Raw genomic sequence first — 20,187 nt, 5'->3', positions numbered from 1 at the left:
AAAAATGCCGGGAAAACATTTCAAAGATTCATTCACGAAGTTCTTCAGAATATAAAAGATGTGTTTGTGTACTCAGACGACGTATTGGTAGCATCCTCTGATATTGAGTCGCATCTTGAAACACTTTATCTCCTGTTGACAAGATTAAATGAATATGGCTTGCCTGTAAACCTAACCAAGTGCAAATGGCTTCAAGCAACTGTCGATTGCTTAGGATTTGAAATTTCATCTGAAGGAATTCAACCACTTGCTTCAAAGACTGAAAGTCTGGTTGGTTTAGAAGAACCGAAAAACTACGAAGAGCTCCGAAGAATAAAGGGAATGTTTTCTTTTCACAGGAAGCATATTCCACAACATGCACAAATAATTGAGCCTTTACAGCAACTTCTTAATGAAAGTCAACCAATAAAGAGAAAAATAAGAAACAAAAACAATTTGGTTTTGCATACCAATGAACCCACTTATGATTGGTTTCACCAGCATTCAGAATCTTTCAGTAAACTTAAACAGGCCTTGAGCAAATCAGTACTTCTTCACGATTTATCACCAGATACTACCTTGTCATTAACAACTGATGCGTCAGAAACAGCCATTGGTGCAGCTCTTCATGAGGTATCTAGTTCAGACAAAAATCGACCACTAGCATTTTTCTCTAGACGCCTAAGGCAAGCAGAACGCAATTACAGCACATTCGACAAAAAATTGCTTGCATCTTATGCCACTACTGTTAAATTTAGTTATCTCATAGAAGGCAGAAAAACGGTTGTCTTCACAGACCACACCCCTATAGCTGGCACTTTTCGTCGAATTAGCGCGTCCAATAACCACAGTCCTCGACAAGCCAGGCAGATTTCTTTTAAAGCTGAATATATAGATGAAATTCACCATTTGTCCGGTTCGGAAAATATTGTTGCCAACTGCTTGTCCCGTCCTCCATCAGTTGATACTAAGGAACCATCCCAAATCGTATCCAGCGTCTACATCGACGTTTTTGATTTGCCAAAGAAACAGCGAAAAGACAATCAGAAGATTTTCGTACTCAGATGATTAATGAATACTTGAACGGAGTACAGGAAATTGATATTGGCAAAGAAAAACTTCTCTGTGATAAATTTGTCGTTCCACGGCCTATTTCACCTCCGGATTGACGCTTTCCTATTTTCAGCCAGTTCCATGACTTATGTCATCCTGATTGGAAAGTTAAGAAAAGGATGATACTAGCCAGATTTACATAGCCCAAAGCTGGTCAAAATATAAAAATTTGGTGTAAAGAATGTTTACAATGCCAACAAAACAAGATCTCAAGACATATAAAACCTAGGACATGACAGTTTAATGACGGTATTACCAGGTTCAGCCATATACATTTAGATATAGTGGGACCACTTTCTGCAGTTGCAGATTCTCCTCATAGGTATCTTGTAACATTTACAGACAGAATGACAAAATGGGTGGAAATACAACCTGTATCATCAACTGCAGCTGATGCTATAAGTGATGCTTTCCTAAATCCGTAGTTCTCTAGATTTGGCGGGCCTTTGTACTTAACAACAGACAGAGGTTCTCAATTCGAAAGTGAACTCTTCGAATGCTTAGCAATAACTATTGGCTTTTGTCGGCTAAGAACAACTGCTTATCATCCTCAATCAAACGGTCAGATAGAAAGATTTAATAGAACACTTAAAGAGGCTTTAAATTCGGCTAAAAGCGATTGGCTCATAGCCTTGCCTATTGTTCTGTTTGGAATTCGAATTAAACCTGACGAAAATGGAATTTCTGCTCTATCAGCCACCACTGGTCTTGATGTTCTAATCCCAAACTCAATAGTCAACAGACAATTAGAAAAACTGTCATTTGAGTATGTTCGCCAGCTACAAAGTCATTTAGACTATTTAGTTTTCACTTCGGATAGAAAAACAAAATCAAGTTCCAAAGACAATGTCTTTATTCCAAAAGAACCTTCTAAATGCTCTCATGTTTGGCTACGCATTGATTGTGTGAAACAACCATTAAAAGCTCCATATTCAGGTCCACATGAAGTAGTCTCTTTCAATCATGATTTGAACACAGCCCAAATAAAAGTGAATGGTTTGATCCAAACAGTTAGTATACAAAGGTTAAAACCATGCAAATTACCTTTAGCCGTTAAAAAGAGCAATGAACCAAAAACTTCTAACGAAGAGAGCCAAATTAACAACAATGTTGAGACAAAATCAACTTGACAAGAGCGCTATTGTCCTTGCAATGAGCCATACAATCGAGCAATGCTCAAATGTTGTAACAAAAATTGCCTCATTGAATGGTTTCATTTAGATTGTGTTGGCTTAAGAGCACATCCGAAAGGCTCATGGCCCTGCTCAACATGCAAAAGCTCTCCTAATGTCAAGCATGTGCGCATAGATTCTGATAAATTGAGCAGTGATTGAACAACTTTGCCTTTTTGTTAACATAATTGCAGCTTTTATTTTAAATTTGCAGATTCAGTTTGCAACATTATTCTCGCCATTTATATTTTTTAGGTTAGTTATTACACTGTTGTCCCCTGGACTCCCCTTGGAATTGTCAAAAATCATAGCTGCTCTTATTTTAAAAAGTTTAATATTCGTAAAGGCAAGTTTCTTACTGAAAAGAACAAAATTTCCCCAAAATTTGGCAGATTTTAACCAATTTCGCTATTATTTTGTCCTCTTACATGACTAAAAATTGGCCCGATTCTGCATATTTTGCTTTTTAGTAACCAGTTATTGACATTAAAACACTTTATTTGTTTTATTTCTTTATTTGCTTACCATTTTTGCTTATCTTTCATTATTTTTTGACAATTTTGGTTATTTTAGGTTTTTATTAGCTTATTTTACTATTGGGCGACGTGGACAACCTACTGGGCGATGTGGAAGAGTTATTGGACGATGTCGGCAACCTATGGGACGATCTGGGTATCATTTTGGTGGATATTCTACGATATTTGGGATATTTTGCGAGTTTTGGTGGTTATTCTATGATATTCTGGGTATTTTGCGAATTTTGGTGGGTATTCTATTTTTGCGGTGTTTTGGATCTCCGACACTCAGGAGGGGGAGATATGTAGGACACAGCAGTATTTAGAGGTCATTATATCAAGTATAATCATATAAGGAAAAGTCAAAGCGTTCAAAATGAAATCGGAAATGTAGAAGTCATGATTTATATGTAACCACGTTTTAGCTTCATAAGCTTTGTTGATTGTCTATATTACAGTTGATTTCTCGATATGCTTCCATTACAGTAAAAAATATATACCTAATGTTTAAAGGGAAAGGCGTATTTAGATAATAAGTTAGGATTCCCCTACTCCTACAGGTGTACAGGACTGCTATGGCTACGGTTGTAAGAGTTAAATTAAAGGTTGTAATTATTTTTGAACAGGTAAATTAAATTTTTAACCCATGAGCTTAATTTTACCGGTCAAACCAAATAATTTACAAATACTATTAGAAATCAAAACTTAAAGGTTCCGTGAGCTCTTATATAGAAAAATAACTTTTTATAATTTAAAAAATAGATATTGACAGTATACCCGAATGTATGATTATGATCACTCTCTTACCATAGTTTGAATAGTCTGAGCAGCCTGTTCACACTGAGTTAGACCAGCATCGACACTGTTCATAATTCTGCTGCAGAGCCACTTCAGTCTGCCTCTCACTCTCCTTTCCTGTTCATAGTCACCACACTCGGACAGTTTCTGAACACCATAACAACCGATGGAGAAAACTAGCGTACCTTTTTAAAGAAATCTGCAAAGTTGAATATCCTAAAAGCAGCTGAAAATAGTCTGGCAAAAATTGCCGTACGGGGCCGAGGTTTCAACGCCAAAAAACGTAAAAATATGTAAGATTGGCGTTGAAAGCGTTGAATTTATGTAATATCAACGCTTGAGCGTAGATCTTACATAAAATCAACGCATTCAGCGCCAATCTTAAATATTTTGCGTTGAATTTAGCGCTTACAATATGTAAGATCTACGCTAAATTCAACGCAAAATATGTAAGATCTACGCTAAAATCAACGCAAAATATTTAAGATCTACGCTAAACTCAGCGCATTCAACGCAAAATTATGTAGGAAAATTGCTGTGAATTTTCCGACTTGTCAACGCTAGTTACCGCTGATCTTACATAAATTCGGCAAAACTTCTCGGACCGGGGTCCAAAGCTCTCTAATAATAAAAATCAGACATTGTTTTCTCAATTTTTCGAGAATTTAGAATCGTGCGAAAGTTTCTTGAAAATTTAAATTTTGGTGGAATATATAAATTAAACTAAGTTTATATATCAATAAGAGCAGCAATTAAAACAAAACAGCCTTTTACAGATCTGAAGTCCTCGAGAACTCTTGGAAAGCAAAACAACGGAAAAAAGTTTTAAAATGAAACTTTGCCAAATTTTTTAGGTTAGTTGGTATGAGATTACTTTCAACGAAAAAGTTGTACATTAAAGACTGTTTTAATTCGATTATCTTATGATTTTCCATTTAATAAAGATTTAGTTTTTGATGTTATTGCCAGACCCTTGAAGTCACACCTGGTACGACACCCCATTTTGTCTGAAAATTGAATGTTAAAAAAGATATAGTTTTTGATGTTATTGCCAGACCCTTGAAATCACACCTGGTACGACAACCCATTTTGTCTGAAAATTGAGTGTTAATTTAAGTAGAGAGCAAAAACTAAATGGTTCAAAAACTTCTTTGCATATTTCCACAAAGAAAAATTCGAACAAAATGTATATTTTCTAGGAATGTAAAATACCGAATGCCCTATGCTCATGATTGCTGCAAAAATTTACCCTAACAAGGCTCCTCTGAAATAACAAAATCTTGCTCAAGTTAGTTTTTTACGGTAAACAATCAAAGCATATCGTAGAGGTTGTTCAACATTAGTTATAAAAACCAAAACCCTTGTTTTTTTGTTGGTAATGACCGACTTAGATTAACCAATCCGCTAAATCCGCATAACCGGCCCCATCTTTTAAAAACAACATTGATTTGATTATTCAAAACTCAATTTTTTCTCATTTATTACGCCAAGATATTTTACACTATGCTGCCATTGCAGAGGAGTTCCACAGGAAGAAACTTTTTTCTTCACGGTACTTTCCAAAAATGACGAATTCGCACTTGTTTTTGTTCACTAAGAAACTACTTTAATCGAACCATTTCTTAGGTTTATCCAAATCTCCTAGGAACTTGAAGACATCAAGACAAGTTCGCGATGCGAGAAACACTGTTCTGTCATCTGCAATGAGGCAAATATTTAAATTGTTACGGTTAGAAGTGAGATCAATAAAGCATAACGAAATCGAAAGAGGAGCCAGCACACATGAAACCTTACGTCGAACGTTATAAAAATCTAATGACCCCAAATGTTCTGGATCGAACTGTTTTTGGTTGAAAACAACTTTTAAACCAACATAGTACATTATCTCTGATCCCGTAATCCAATTTTTTTAATACTAGAAAACCCAGAGCCATAATGTCCAAGGTTTTTTTGAACATCAACAAAACAAGATAAGTCAATGTCTCGGTCCATTATCGATTTCAAAAGAACAGCAACCATGCACGAATGCTTAGGTCGAAAGCCATGTTGCTCATCACATACCAAGTTATATTTGTTGCAAATATGAGAAAGTCGTTGACGCGTTCATTTTTCAAAACATTTGTCTATTGAAGATACTAAACTGATCAGCAAAAATTGTTACAACCATCTTAGCTCCCTTTTAGACTAGAGAGAATACTTTTGCTATTTTCAAAAATTCAGCAAAAAACCAAAAAACATGCTTGCACATTTTTGTTGAAAGTGTAAGCCGCAAAGTCACCTATTACAATAGCAAATAGATAAGACAACGCTACTTACGCCAAAGTGGCTCCTTGAATGATTTAATGTCTGTACAGGATTTACTTCAGTATTTTTGATGCAGCATATCTCGCTTTTACTGCTTCAAAAAATTTGAAAATATTCCAATTCAATCTGATAGATTGCTTTTTTCATAGGTGTTATCGGAACAAACTTTATCCATGATAACCGTTATAAATCTGCTAGGCAACCAGTTTTTTGTCACGTTTTACATTTCGATCAATTTTTGATATTTGGATATAGAGAAGGCACTGACATGTGTATCAGGACCTCTAAATACTCTGAAATTATCGTATTTTATATTTCCTGTTTTCGACATTCAATCCTTTGTTCTGGAAAATTTCTGACTCTAGGGCATATTGATCAGTTGTTGTAGTTTTGATTGTGCCTGCTTTTATGTGATTTCTACTTAAAGCGTGTTCAATAGCGCTACTGAAAAAACACAAATTTTGTATTTTGAACATTAATATTCTGCAAAAAATCTTTGACTCAAAAATCTTTGACAGCTGCTTCTGTTAATACAATCGGTCTTGAGACAATCTCTGTTGCAAAAACTGTTTTGTTTCTTATAGATTTTAAAAAGAAAGAACGGTCATCAAAATTTATCGAGAAGAGACTCATCGCTTGCGGCTGAAGATCGATTTTTTAACGTTAACGCAAACACTTAATGGTTCAAAGTCTTTAATTATTTTTACAAAGAAAAAATTTAAACAAAAGAAATATTTTCTCGGAATGTAAAATGACGGATGAACTATGCTCATGATTGCTGCAAAAATTTACCCTAATGCTTTTTGAAATAATAAAATTTTGAAAATAGTTTTTGTGGCGGCACCGATCAACAAAACAAGATAAGTCAATGTCTTGGCCCTCTATCGATTTCAAAAGAACAGCCACTGTGCACGAATGCTCAGGTCGAAAGCCATGTTGCTCATCACATACCAAGTTATATTTGTTGCAAATATGAGTGAGTCGTTGACGCGTTAATTTTTCAAAACATTTGTCTATTGAAGATACTAAACTGATCAGCAAAAATTGTTACAACCATCTTAGCTCCCTTTTAGACTAGAAAAAATACTTTTGCTATTTTCAAAAAATCAGTAAAAAACATGCTTGCTCATTTCTGTTGAAAGTGTAAGCCGCAAACTCACCTATTACAATAGCAAATAGATAAGACAACGCTACTTACGCCAAAGTGGCTCCTTGAACTTATCTTGCCCAAAGATTTTACTTTATTAAACATTTCGTTATTGTCCGTTGGAAAAAAACTGCGAGAATTTTGTCGCTGTGGGGAAAATTTTAGCATGTATAATTTGTTCGAGGAAAACTTTGATGATATTTTGTGCCTAATTGTGGAAAAAAGTTTGCTTAAAATTCTCAGAGTTATTTTATTGGCAACGTTTCAGAATTTTGAGCTGAGGTCTTGATCACCTTGAGCAAGATCGTGGAGTACGAATTCAAGTATTCAATTTCAAGATCGTTTTCAATTTTTGCTTCATTACTTTTTACTACCGAATCAACTTGAAAAATTAACAAATTAACTTGATTTCTTGCTTTACAGAATGATTTAATGTCTGTATAGGATTTACTTCAATATTTTTGATGCAGCATATCTCGTTTTTACTATTTCAAAAAATTTGAAAATATTCCAATTCAATCTGCTAGATTGCCTTTTTCATAGCTGTTTTCGGAAAAAACATTACCCATGATAACCGTTATAATTCTGCTAGGAAACAATTTTTTTGTCAGGTTTTACATTTCGATCAATTTTTGATATTTGGATATAGAGAAGGCACTTTGATGTGTATCAGGACCTCTAAATACTCTGAAATTACCCTATTTTATATTTCCTGCTTTCGACATTCAATCCCTTTGTTCTGGAAAATTTCTGACTCTAGGGCATATTGATCAGTTGTTGTAGTTTTGATTGTGCCTGCTTTTATGTGATTTCTACTTAAAGCGTGTTCAATAGCGCTACTGAAAAAACACAAATTTTGTATTTTGAACATTAATATTCTGCAAAAAATCTTTGACTCAAAAATCTTTGACAGCTGCTTCTGTTAATACAATCGGTCTTGAGACAATCTCTGTTGCAAAAACTGTTTTGTTTCTTATAGATTTTAAAAAGAAAGAACGGTCATCAAAATTTATCGAGAAGAGACTCATCGCTTGCGGCTGGAGGTCGATTTTTTAACGTCAAAGCAAACACTTAATGGTTCAAAGTCTTTAATTATTTCCAAAAAAGAAAAAATTTAAACAAAAGAAATATTTTCTCGGAATGTAAAATGACGGATGAACTATGCTCATGATTGCTGCAAAAATTTACCCTAGTGCTTTTTGAAATAATAAAATCTTGATCAAAATAGTTTTTGTGGCGGCACAGATCAACAAAACAAGATAAGTCAATGTCTTGGCCCTCTATCGATTACAAAAGAACAGCCACTGTGCACGAATGCTCAGGTCGAAAGCTATGTTGCTCATCACATACCAAGTTATATTTGTTGCAAATATGAGTGAGTCGTTGACGCGTTAATTTTTCAAAACATTTGTCTATTGAAGATACTAAACTGATCAGCGAAAATTGTTACAACCAACTTAGCTCCCTTTTAGACTAGGGAGAATACTTTTGCTATTTTCAAAAATTTAGTAAAAATCATGCTTGCACATTTTTGTTGAAAGTGTAAGCCGCAAAGTCACCTATTACAATACCAAATAGATAAGACAATGCTACTTACGCCAAATTGGCTCCTTGATTTTTTCTTGCCCAAAGACTTTACTTTATTAAAAATTTCGTTATTGTCGGTTGGAAACAAACTGCAAAAGTTTTGTCGCTTTGGGGAAAATGTTAGCATGTATTTTGTATTCGAAGAAAACTTGGACGATATTTTGGCCCTAATTGTGGAAAAAAGTTTGCTGAAAATTCCCAGAGATATTTAATTGGCAACGTTTCAGAAATTTGAGCTGAGGTCTTGATCATCTTGAGCAAGATCTTAGAGTGCGGATCGTATTCAAGTTTTTCTTCATTACTTTTTACTACTACGAAAAACCAACGAATTAACTTGATTTCTTGATTTGCAGAAAGATATAATATCTGTATAGGATATGCTTCACGGATAACGTTCGCTCCAAAAACAGCTATGAAAAAAGCGATCTAGCAGATTGAATTGGATTAATTTAAAAATTTTTGAAGCAGTAAAAATTGATATAAGCTGCATCAAAAATAAGCTGCATCAAAAATAATTTTTGATGCAGCTTATCTCATTCGTACAGCTTCAAGAAATTTAAAACTATTCCAATTCAATCTGCTATATCGCTTTTTTCATAGCTGTTTTCGGAACAAACTTTATCCGTGATAACCGTTATAACTCTTGCTAGGAAACCAATTTTATGTCAGGTTTTATGTTTGGATCAATTTCCGATATTCGGATATGGAAAAGGCACTGAGATGTGTATCAGGACCTCTAGATACTCTGAAGTTATCGTATTTTATATTTCCTGTTTTCGACATTCAATCCTTTGTTCTGGAAAATTTCTGACTCTAGGGCATATTGATCAGTTGTTGTAGTTTTGATTGTGCCTGCTTTTATGTGATTTCTACTTAAAGCGTGTTCAATAGCGCTACTGAAAAAACACAAACTTTTGTATATTGAACAGTAATACTCCGTAAAACAAAAGAATCAACAATCATTGACAGTCGTTTCTGTTAAAACAATCGGTTTTGAGACGATCTCTGTTTACGAAAATTATTTTAATTCTTATACGTTTTCAAAAGAAAGAACGGTCATCAAAATTTATCGAGAACAGACTCATCGCTTGTGGCTGGAGATCATTTTTTTAACGTTAACGCAAACACTTAATGGTTCAAGAACTTCTTTGCTTATTTCCTCCAAACATAATTTAATCAGAATGCATATTGTCTCGGAATGTAAAATACCGAATGCACTATGCTCATGATTGCTGCAAAAATTTACCCAAACAAAGCTTTTTGAAATAATAAAATCTTGCTCAATATAGTTTTTGTGGCGGCACCGTAAACGATCAAAGCAAATCGTAGAGTTGGTTCAGCATTAGTTATTAAAACCAATACCCTTATTTTTTTGTTGGCAATGATTTCCTTAGGTTAACTAATCCGCTAAATCCGCACAATCGGTCCAATCTTTTAAAGACAACATTGATTTGATTATTCAAAACTCAGTTTTTTGTCATTTATTACGCCATGATATTTTACACTATCCTGCCATTGCAGAGGAGTTCCACAGGAAGAAACTTTTTTTCACGATAATTTGCAAAATTGACGAGTTCGCACTTGTTTTTGCTCACTATGAAACTACTTTAATCAAACCATTTTTTAAGTTTCTCCAAATCTCCTAGGAACTTGAAGACATCAAGACAAGTTCGCGATGTGAGAAACAGTGTTCTGCCATCTGCAATGAGGCAAATATTTAAATTGTTACAGTTAGAAGTGAGATCAATAAAGCATAACAAAATCAAAAGAGCAGCCAGCACACATGAAACAATACGTTGAACGTTTTAAAAATCTAATGACCCCAAATGTTCTGAATCGAACTGTTTTGGTTGAAAACAACTTTTAAACCAACATGGTACATTATCTCTGATCCCGTAATTCAATTTTGTTAATATTAGAATACCAAGACCCATAGTGTCCAACGTTTTTTGAATATCAACAAAACAAGATAACTCAATGTCTCGGCCCATTATCGATTTCAAAAGAACAGCCATTATTCACGAATGCTTAGGTCGAAAGCCATGTTGCTCATCATATACCAAGTTATATTTTTTGCAAACATGAAAATGTCGTTGATGCGTTAATTTTTCAAAACATTTGTCTATTGAAGATACTAAACTGATCAGCAAAAATTGTTACAACCAACTTAGCTCCCTTTTAGAGTAAGGAAAATACTTTTGCTTTTTTCAAAAATTCAGTAAAAACATGCTTGCACATTTTTGTTGAAAGTGTAAGCCGCAAAGTCACCTATTGCAATACCAAATAGATAAGACAATGCTATTTACGCCAAATTGGCTCCTTGATTTTTTCTTGCCCAAAGATTTTACTTTAATAAAAATTTCGTTATTGTCCGTTGGAAACAAACTGCAAGAGTTTTGTCTTTTTGGAGAAAATGTTAGCATGTGTTTTGTATTCGAGGAAAACTTTGACGATATTTTGGGCCTAATTGTGGAAAAAAATTGCTGAAAATTCCCAGAGATATTTTATTGGCAACGTCTCAGAAATTTGAGCTGAGGTCTTGATCATCTTGAGCAAGATCTTGGAGTGCGGATCGTATTCAAGTTCTTCTTCATTACTTTTTACTACCAAAAATTAACAAATTAACTTGAGTTCTTGCTTTGCGGAATGATTTTATATCTGAATAGGATTTACTATACTATTTTTGATGCAGCTTATCTCATTCTTACAGATTCAAGAATTTTAAAATTATTCCAATTCAATCTGCTAGATCGCTTTTTTCATAGCTGTTTTCGGAACAAACTTTATCCATGATAACCGTTATAACGTCTGCTAGGAAACCAATTTTTTGTCAGGTTTTATGTTTGGATTCATTTTCGATATTTGGATATGGAGAAAGCACTGAGATGTCTATCAGGACCTCTAAATACTCTAAAATTACAGTAATTTATAATTCCCTCTTTCGATGCTCACTCCTTATATCTGGAAATTTTTTGACTTTAGGGCATAATGATCGGTTGCTGTAGTTCTTATTGTGCCTGTTTTTATGTGATTTCTACTGAAGGCGTATTCAATAGCGCTACTGTTGTGTAAAAAAACACAAACTTTCGTTTATTGAACAAACTTTCGTATATTGAAGTTTGTGTAAAAAAACACAAACTTTCGTATATTGAACATTAATACTCCGTAAAACAAAAGACTCAACAATCATTGACAGTTGTTTCTGTTAAAACAATCAGTTTTGAGACGATCTCTGTTTACGAAAATTATTTTGTTTCCTATACGTTTTCAAACGAAAGAACGGTCACCAATATTTATCGAGAAGGCACCCATCGCTTGTGGCTGGAGATCGATTTCTTAACGTTATCGTGTAAGTTTTAAGCGTTTTTTCTGTTACTTTTAAAACCAAATTCTCATCTGTTGCATTTGAATGAATCGTATCGTAGGATTTGAAACTTTTGGAGCATACAGAAGAGGAAACTTTTGGTTTACCAATGCGTTTTTTAGTACTATATTATTTTTTATGTTAAAAAACTTAGAGGATCGTTATCGTTTAATTATGTTCCTCTTAGCACTATGATAGGAAGTTTATGTTGGCTCATTAAAAGTCGTAAAGGGTCATGATCACATACATCTTAAAGAGTGTACTTTATGGGCAAAAATCGTTGACATCTGTAAGATAACACAAATTTTCCGAAACGCAAAAACAAAGAAAAAAAGTCAATTACTTTGGAGTCGTTGCTCTTAGAGACTATCAACAATTGTTGTTCTTTTAAAGTTTATGATAGCTTGATTCGCGCAGGAATTTCAGGAGCACCTCCACGAAATATATCAGGACTCTTTTAACCGAATATTTCTTTGTTGTTGCCAATTGAACTTTTGGACCACTTTTTGCATCCAAAAAAAGTTTTTTTGAAAGGAGCTGTCCTTCTTCTTTTCAATATCGAATTTTTAGGATCAAAGTACACAAAATTAACAATTACAGGTGAAAAATTCGATTCAAAAATTTTGGTAACAAATGGCACGTTTTTATTGAATGACTACACAATTAAACATTAAGGAAATTTGTCGAAAAACATATGTACATTATCATCAGTTAGGGACCATTCGTTGTTGTTTGTTGTACAAAGAGAGATTGTCAATAATCGCTCTTGCAATTCAACATTTTTTGATATTTCAATGCTCTTTTCATTTTGCTCCTCCATTTTTGTGGTAAGGGATTTAATTAGGCACTTGTTTCCTTTAATTGCTTCCCTTGTCACTGTAAAACAGTCTCTGCAAAACAGTAAAACAGTCTCTGATATTACTGTAAAACAGTCTCGGATATCGTCGAAGTTCGCAATCAAAACTTCGATTTTTTCAATGTTAGCCAGGGCAGTAAGTTTAAGAAATGTCTGTTTAGCGTTCAATGTTTAGAAATTTTTCAGTTCCCAGGCCACTGCTTTGCAACTGTTTACTTCGCTTTTCTGTTCTATAGAAGATTTCAATTGTTGTTCAGTTGATACGTCTGTATTTAATAGGAAAGAGAGCCGAAATAAAGGCGGAAAATTTGAAAATCCCAGGGTCTTTTCAGACAAAAACAGTAAATAACAGTTCAAGAAACGAAACTTGGGTTAATTCACAATTTCTGGGAATTAGGGCTCTTTTCCCTAAACCCATAATTTCATCAAATGCTTCGTCCTGTGTAACTCACAAACCTCCTCCAGAGCCTTGCACTCATGAACCAACTTGGACGCAATCTGTAATCTCAAGGTCATCTGTTGACTCGCTTTCTCCAGCACTGACGCCTTCTCAACCGCCTCGTTCTGCTTGGTAACATCTATCTGGGTGCCATCGGATGACTTGACCTCTCCTTCGATTGCGTCTATCAGTTTTGCCAGCTGCTTTTGCAACAGTTTCGTCTCCCATGCCTTGAAAAAGTATCCCATGCCCGGAGGTCACAAAAGGGACAGGAGGGGGGGGGGGGCAGGAGAGATCCATGAAAACTTAATTTCACCAGTTAAATAAAAAATTTTACGCGGTAGCAAACCGCTTAGCGATTCTGCTATTCTTGACAATTCTGTTCTCGTGAGTTAATAAGAGGCACGCTTTATGATTGGCCGATATGCGTCGCAGTTAAAACACATACAAATATTGCCCAGGTCTAGACCTCGACTCATGAAAAGACAATGCTCGACAAAAATGTGCTGTGAAAAGACCATACTGGACTCATTTGAGCTATGAAAAGACTTTAGCTGGACTTTAAGGCATTCCGGACTTTAGCTCGACTCAAATTTTTTGCAAAAGACTTTAGCTGGACCCTAAATTTTACAAAAGACTTTGGCTTGACCCAAAGTTTGTGCTGGACTTAAGCTCGACACAATGTTTGCAAACAAAGTCGAGTTAAAGTCTTTTCATGGGTCCATCATTAGTCTTTTCATGGGTCCATCATTAGTCTTTTCATAAGTCTGTTTTTCTGCCATTAACGTTTTGCGTGCAATATTGCATATAACGTAGTCAGCATATGTGATCATGCACCTTTTACGATTCAAAAGAACCATAAATACCTCAAAAACCTGCATTATTTTTTAAAAAAAAAATAGCTAATAATTTTGGTAAGGAAAACAAACTGAATAGCGCCGAAATTTTTTCATGGCTAATGGGACTAGGACCAATATTCTTAAGCTAGCTGGTTTCATTGAATCAAGTAATGTGGTAATATACTCGATCTGAAAAACTCCTTAACTTAGGCTTTTGGCAGATTTCGAACTGATTCTTAAGTTGGACTGCTCTGGTGCAAAACTAATTAGTCTTGCTCCGGTTCTGCTTCTGTATGTACAGAAGCAGGAAACAAATAAAAAATTTGAATATTGAAAAAAAAACAGACTTATGAAAAGACTAATGCTGGACCCATGAAAAGACCTTAGCTGGACTTTCTTCGTTATGAAAAGACTTTAGCTCGACCCATGAAAAGATATTAGCTCGACTTTTACTAGGAACCTCGACCGTGTAATTATAGTCAATATTGGCCCCCCCAATTAGACTTTTAAAGTCTTTTCATAAGTCGAGGTCTAGGCCTGGGTGCAGCAAAAATTTTTGCTACAATTGCCATATTGCTGTAATTTACTGCAAAAATGCATTCTTAATGTTCAAGTGCATTTCACTGCAAAAATGTATTCCATTAAATGTTCATAATTTGCATATTTTATGAACATTGTAAGGAAGATTGAAGGAGGGAAAGGATGGCTGACTTCTTCACTCTTTCACAAAGTTCTCCAATGTTATTACAAGTAGAACAGTTCAGTTACATGCGACACAAGAAACTAGCACCGAGCTACCATGACTCTGGACAAAAAAATTCAATTGATGAGCGAAAAGTCCAACTGAAGGCATTTCTTGTTTAAAAAGCTACTTTGTATTTATGTTCATCAACTGCATACGGCAAAAAAATTTTGAATCAATTCTCCCCCCCCCCCCCATTTAATGCCCGCAATTACATATTATGTGTGAAGTTATATGAACACTAAGCTGGGAGGGGAAACTAAATGATCAGTCGGTAGCTAACGCTTATTGTGGCTTTGACAGTGTGTTTTCGTTAATACTTTGTGATTTTTCGACCTTTCAAGATAATTTTTGATCTTTCCGGTGCCTTGTTACCTATTCTCAAAACTTACAGGTCCCATTGACCTCCTAACGAGATCTAGGTTCACCCATAATGGTTTCAAGAAACAGTTCATGGAGTTTGACGTTGTGACCAATTGCATTTGACCAATTTATGACCAATTGTTTTTGCCAATCTGATTAATGCCAGTTCCCAAAGATTGCTATTATGGCATAAATCAACCAAATTAATGATTTCCGGCCATAGATAATAGTTTTGAGACAAAGACCTAATGATATTTGCCAAAAATTTGCTTTTGAGTTTGCCTTGTTTTTGTTGTAAATTTTGTTGTTTTGCCATTTCATCCAATCTTATTTATGCCTCTGACATCAATTGATTACGTAAGTTTTTTTTGTTATTACTTGATTCTTGATTTTACTTGTTAATTTTTCTACTTTCCTTTAATTTGTCTCATTTTGACTAGTCCAATTAGCTGTCTATGGAGGCCGGGGTAAATCCATTTTATGTTATTAAAAACCACTTCGAAATGAATTATTTGAAAATTATTATTAAGTTTTGAACAAATTTTTTGCTCTTTTTGTTGCTTGTTGGCAATTAGTAATCTAATTTCACTCGTAAGAGGTCCAATCCCGTTTCTAGAAAAAATGTTGATCTGTCTGGCAGTTTCCTTTTCCACCTAGCATTTTTAACTCTAATAATATCTTCCTCTTTAAAAGAATTACATTTTTTTTAAACTGCAAGTAACTCTTTGTTAGGTTTACTCACTACTTACTCCAAAAACGGGCAGTCTAATTAACTATCTCGTGTGAATAAGTACTTTTTGTGTCACTTTGTAGCTATTCTTACTGACTTTGTAGCTTTTCTTCTAGTCATTTAATTTTTGAACAGTTTTATAAGTTGATATGGCTTATATCAAAATCTGGCTTCGTTGAGTCTTTTCTAAAATTTCAATTTGATCCAGAATTCTCAATTTTATAAATGTAGATTTTATAATTTCTCAGTTTTAAAAACTCTGTTTTATAAAAGAGTGCAGAAGCCCATTTTACGCGCCTTACTGCTGACTCAACGAATTAAATCATCAGGTTATAATCAAATCGATTGCAATGTTTTGTGAATGTGTAGAGGCATATTTTCTGGAGAGGAGCCCTGACAACTCTGTGATAAGCAATCTGCTTCCTTGTCACTTCTCATTCTAAGAACGGAAGGGCCACGCGTATCCAATAGAAGAAATTTATCAGAAAATATGGATGGCCAAACACTTAAAAAGTTATGTGACTCCTTGGAAGAGACATTTCTTAAGCAACATAAAGTCACGTGCGATAGATATCAGTTCTTAATGAAGAAATATCACAAACTGTTCTACCTGCTGAAACAAAAACGAATGTTAAGTGTGTTCTCGTTAAAAGTTATGTTTTTTCAGTTCTCTACTATGTGTCAAATATTTGGTTCCCCAGTAAAGTTACACTACAGCGTCTGCAGAAAGTTCAAAGAAGATGTGTTAAAAGGATATGTACAAAATGGAATCTCTCCGATTCAGACTATGTCTTAAGTCTGATTAACCAAGGTCTTATGCCAATTGGGTACAAGCTGGTTCTCACCGATCTTCTTTTGAACAAAATACTTGTTAGACAAAATATTCTGAATCCACTTGATTTCTGGGAGATCAAATCACACGACTTCAATACAAGGTCAAGTGGCAAAGTCTTGATTTATGCTAGAGAAACGAAACAGAAGCGATGCAAAAATTTTTTTGTTCGTGTAGCTAAATATAACAATGCGCTTTCATTCACCTACAATCTTTCCTGGTATACTCCACTGATGAATCCCAAAATATTGCTAAGAGAAATGACAAAATTCTTTGAGGCGGAAGCAATGTCTAAACTCAGATACGACTGCTATCCTTCTGGATGGGATCCGTTAGAAAACTTTAATCAAAATTGAACCTCCCCTAAGTGGGTTAAAACCAAGATGGTGGAAACCATGTTTGGTTTGAATTCATCTTTATTATTTTTATAAACAATTTAATGGTGAATCTGCTGAACTTTTTCGAAAAACTACGCTCTCGCAGATATTTGGCAATTGGACGATCGAGAAGCTTCCATTGTAAGAGATTTCTTCATTGCAAATATGTTTGATGGTCATACCTGCAGACATTTGCTTCGTGACACCGTCGAACCAGAAAAAGTGATCAAATTGGCCATTTCTTAAAAAATGGGTGGTCAAGATAAAACCAGAATGTCAAACACACGACAATTTCCGAAAAATTAAAATCCAGAGTATTGTTTTCAACCGCATCCGCAACGTAAATATGCAAAAATTTGCTAATATGATTTTCAACAATCGCAGACCTACTCGGCCTCCTCAAAATTGCTACCATGGCTTTCGGCTCAATCACCAAATTCCAGAAGCATGGAGGAAATCAGGGACTAAATAAAAGTTTCAACACAGATGTCAATAGAATTGCAGAAAATGATCAAGAAAAAGCAAGTCCTGAATTATGTACAATTGTGACTGTAGTTCTCAAAATGATTCTAGAACTCTTTATCATCAGATCTTAATTGTGTGACTACAACTTGGTGCAATACTGAAGCAATCGGACCCTGAATGACACTATGACATGGACTCTGTTGTATAGGTGGATTCGGGGATCGTAAGCACTGTCGTAAATCAGTCTTGCAAATCGCTTTGTTGCAACTGACGATAGTTTTGGATCCCTGACATGAACTCGAAAGAAATTTCACCATACTCGAGCTCACCAATAGGAGCAAGGGCAAAATAAAATGGGTATTTAGCGTCAGTAATCACATGAGAAATCCAGATGTCTTAGAAGTAAAATATTATTACATATCACGGTGAGATTTCAAAGCCCAAAAAGAATTGGTGCTCGAATTCGAAAACTTCTAAACTTCATACTACAATTTGAACCCGATTTTGCTCTGAAAGTGCAAAAAATTCGAGCAAAACGAGGTAAAATTGTTCCAAAATAATTTTAGAGACAACTATCTTGTAAATAACGAAGATATCTACACCCTCTTTTACTGATCTACCGTGATTTTTTTCCTCTTCACAAGCTCAAATTCTTCCTTAAACCTTAGTGCTGCTTGACATCATTCGACTAGGACTGTAAAGACCTTTTGATGACCTATCAAGTGGGTTGTTTTGCTGTAGCGTGGTTAATTACGGTAATTCTCATTGACTACTTGAAAACAATGTATTATTTTTATTTGCATTGCGAACTCATCAACTTTATGATCAAGTTGAACAGATTTTACGTGAAACTCAGCTTGTTTACGGAAAGCTGTCGAACTTCTATTTTCTTGACCAGTATTACAATGGTTTAAGCCCGAAAGCGCGAAGTTCTTGTTCCCCTTAACCGCATTCCATATTCTTACAATACATTGTCCGTTTGATTAAAGGGGAAATCTAGTGTTGTCAATCAACTTAATTACGAATCGTACTCATTACAAGACGTCATATGATTCGACCATTTTCTGATTGAGTTTTGAAATGATTATATCCTCAACTCATCTTTACTTTTTCGAACTTTTTACATGTTTTTTTTTGCAGAATAGCGCATAGCAATAATCACGTTATAATTTTACGGCAAGGAGTCCTAAAGTACCTTGGTTGTACAATAAGACACTATATCAGCGCTACGCATCAGCGCTACGCCATTTGACTTTTAGGTTTTAGCGCTGTTTTGATCGATCATAGACAAACTGCAGATCATTTAATGCAAATTTGTGAAACAATCAGTGCAACACAACTCACAAGCTGGGCAACTGCGTTGACATCCGCTTCGTAAGCTGGTGCCACGCAATCCTCTGGCTTCAGTGACAACCCGCTGTCTGGTCTACCGGTTGCGTAAAAGTGGGTCATTGTACGTTTTTTCGATCAACCTGCGACTAAATAGATACCACGGCCTGTTCGTTGAAATTATTCCATGACATCTTCTGAAATTCGTTCATGCATGGTTGCATTAGCTGCAGGCAGGTTGTTAGTTGTGGCTGTCAGTATACGGGTCAGTAGCAATCGGATCAATGAGACGTTCACAACGAAGAAGCAAGGTCAGAAGATTAGCAAATTGCGCCACACAAAGTTTTCAGATCAGAACTAACTGCCGAGGCTCTTGAGACGCGCAGTAATGGACTTCACATTTGTATTAGTTCGCTCAGAAATGTTTAGTTGGATTGTGTTAAAACACAATTAAGGTGGCACTATTTATTGTTAGTAAGGATTTCAAACTGCAGAAAATTAGAAGTAGCGGTTTCTAAAACCATATATTCTCCTCAACATTTGACTTTTGGAAGTTATATACCAATAAACATAACCGACTAACGTCGGGCGAATTGCTCTCAAACAACATGCAAGCATTTGGCTTCGTCAGTAGCTTGCCAGGGTTTAGTGAGGCTGGCTTAAGCTTAATTGAAGGGGCGTGAGGTGAGCGCAGCAACGGTGGCAGGGAATTATGTGGGGCGCGGGGTTGGGGTTTCAATTTCTAAGAAGCGCCGTTCACACAATAAGTATAAAAATCCGAAACAGTTTCTGTGAATCACATACATGCAGACTATTGAGCTGAAAGGCTCCAGGATAACCTTATGCCCACTGGGTGCTACAACTTTATCCCGTTTGAGGACGAAAAGTCAAATGGGTCAGACGAAAAATCGGTCAAGTGAAAAATCGCAAAAAAAGAGCAATAAAATTAATATAATTGCTACAAATTTCGTTTGAGGGAAATTAACAATGAGTTCCTAAAAAGTGCTAGTTCGGTCATATACAAAACATTTCTACTATAATTCAGCGTGAATGAGGGTAATAGATGATATCACGCCACATCACAGCAGCTGAAGTGCGGCATCAACCAAAGAGTTAAGGAAAGAGAGAGAGAGAGAGAGCGAGAGATAAAATGTGAAAGAGAAGAAGAAGGAAAGAAAACCCAACCCACAGAAAGAGTGCCAGAAAGATTTTCCATGACGAGATTCGACTTCAGTT

At 35.3% G+C, this 20,187-nt stretch overlaps 1 protein-coding gene across 1 annotated transcript in view; it reads right to left on the bottom strand.

Annotated features, from left to right (window-relative positions):
- LOC142336659 (uncharacterized) overlaps positions 1-19,151 on the bottom strand; it is a 108,180-nt gene extending 89,029 nt beyond the window's left edge. Inside the window, exons 1-3 of the mRNA XM_075385569.1 lie at positions 18,967-19,151; positions 13,292-13,504; positions 3,587-3,724 (exon numbers count right to left, since the gene is read on the bottom strand). Of these exons, the coding sequence (XP_075241684.1) occupies positions 3,587-3,724; positions 13,292-13,504; positions 18,967-19,074 (459 nt within the window). The 5' untranslated portion in view covers positions 19,075-19,151. The remainder of the gene's footprint in view (positions 1-3,586; positions 3,725-13,291; positions 13,505-18,966) is intronic.
- Between the last annotated feature and the right edge of the window lie 1,036 nt (positions 19,152-20,187).

The sequence above is a fragment of the Convolutriloba macropyga genome, chromosome 3 (assembly GCF_964194025.1).
Source record: "Convolutriloba macropyga chromosome 3, txConMacr16.3, whole genome shotgun sequence".
NCBI classification, from domain to species: Eukaryota; Metazoa; Xenacoelomorpha; order Acoela; family Convolutidae; genus Convolutriloba; species Convolutriloba macropyga.
This window is presented reverse-complemented; position numbering and strand designations above follow the sequence as displayed.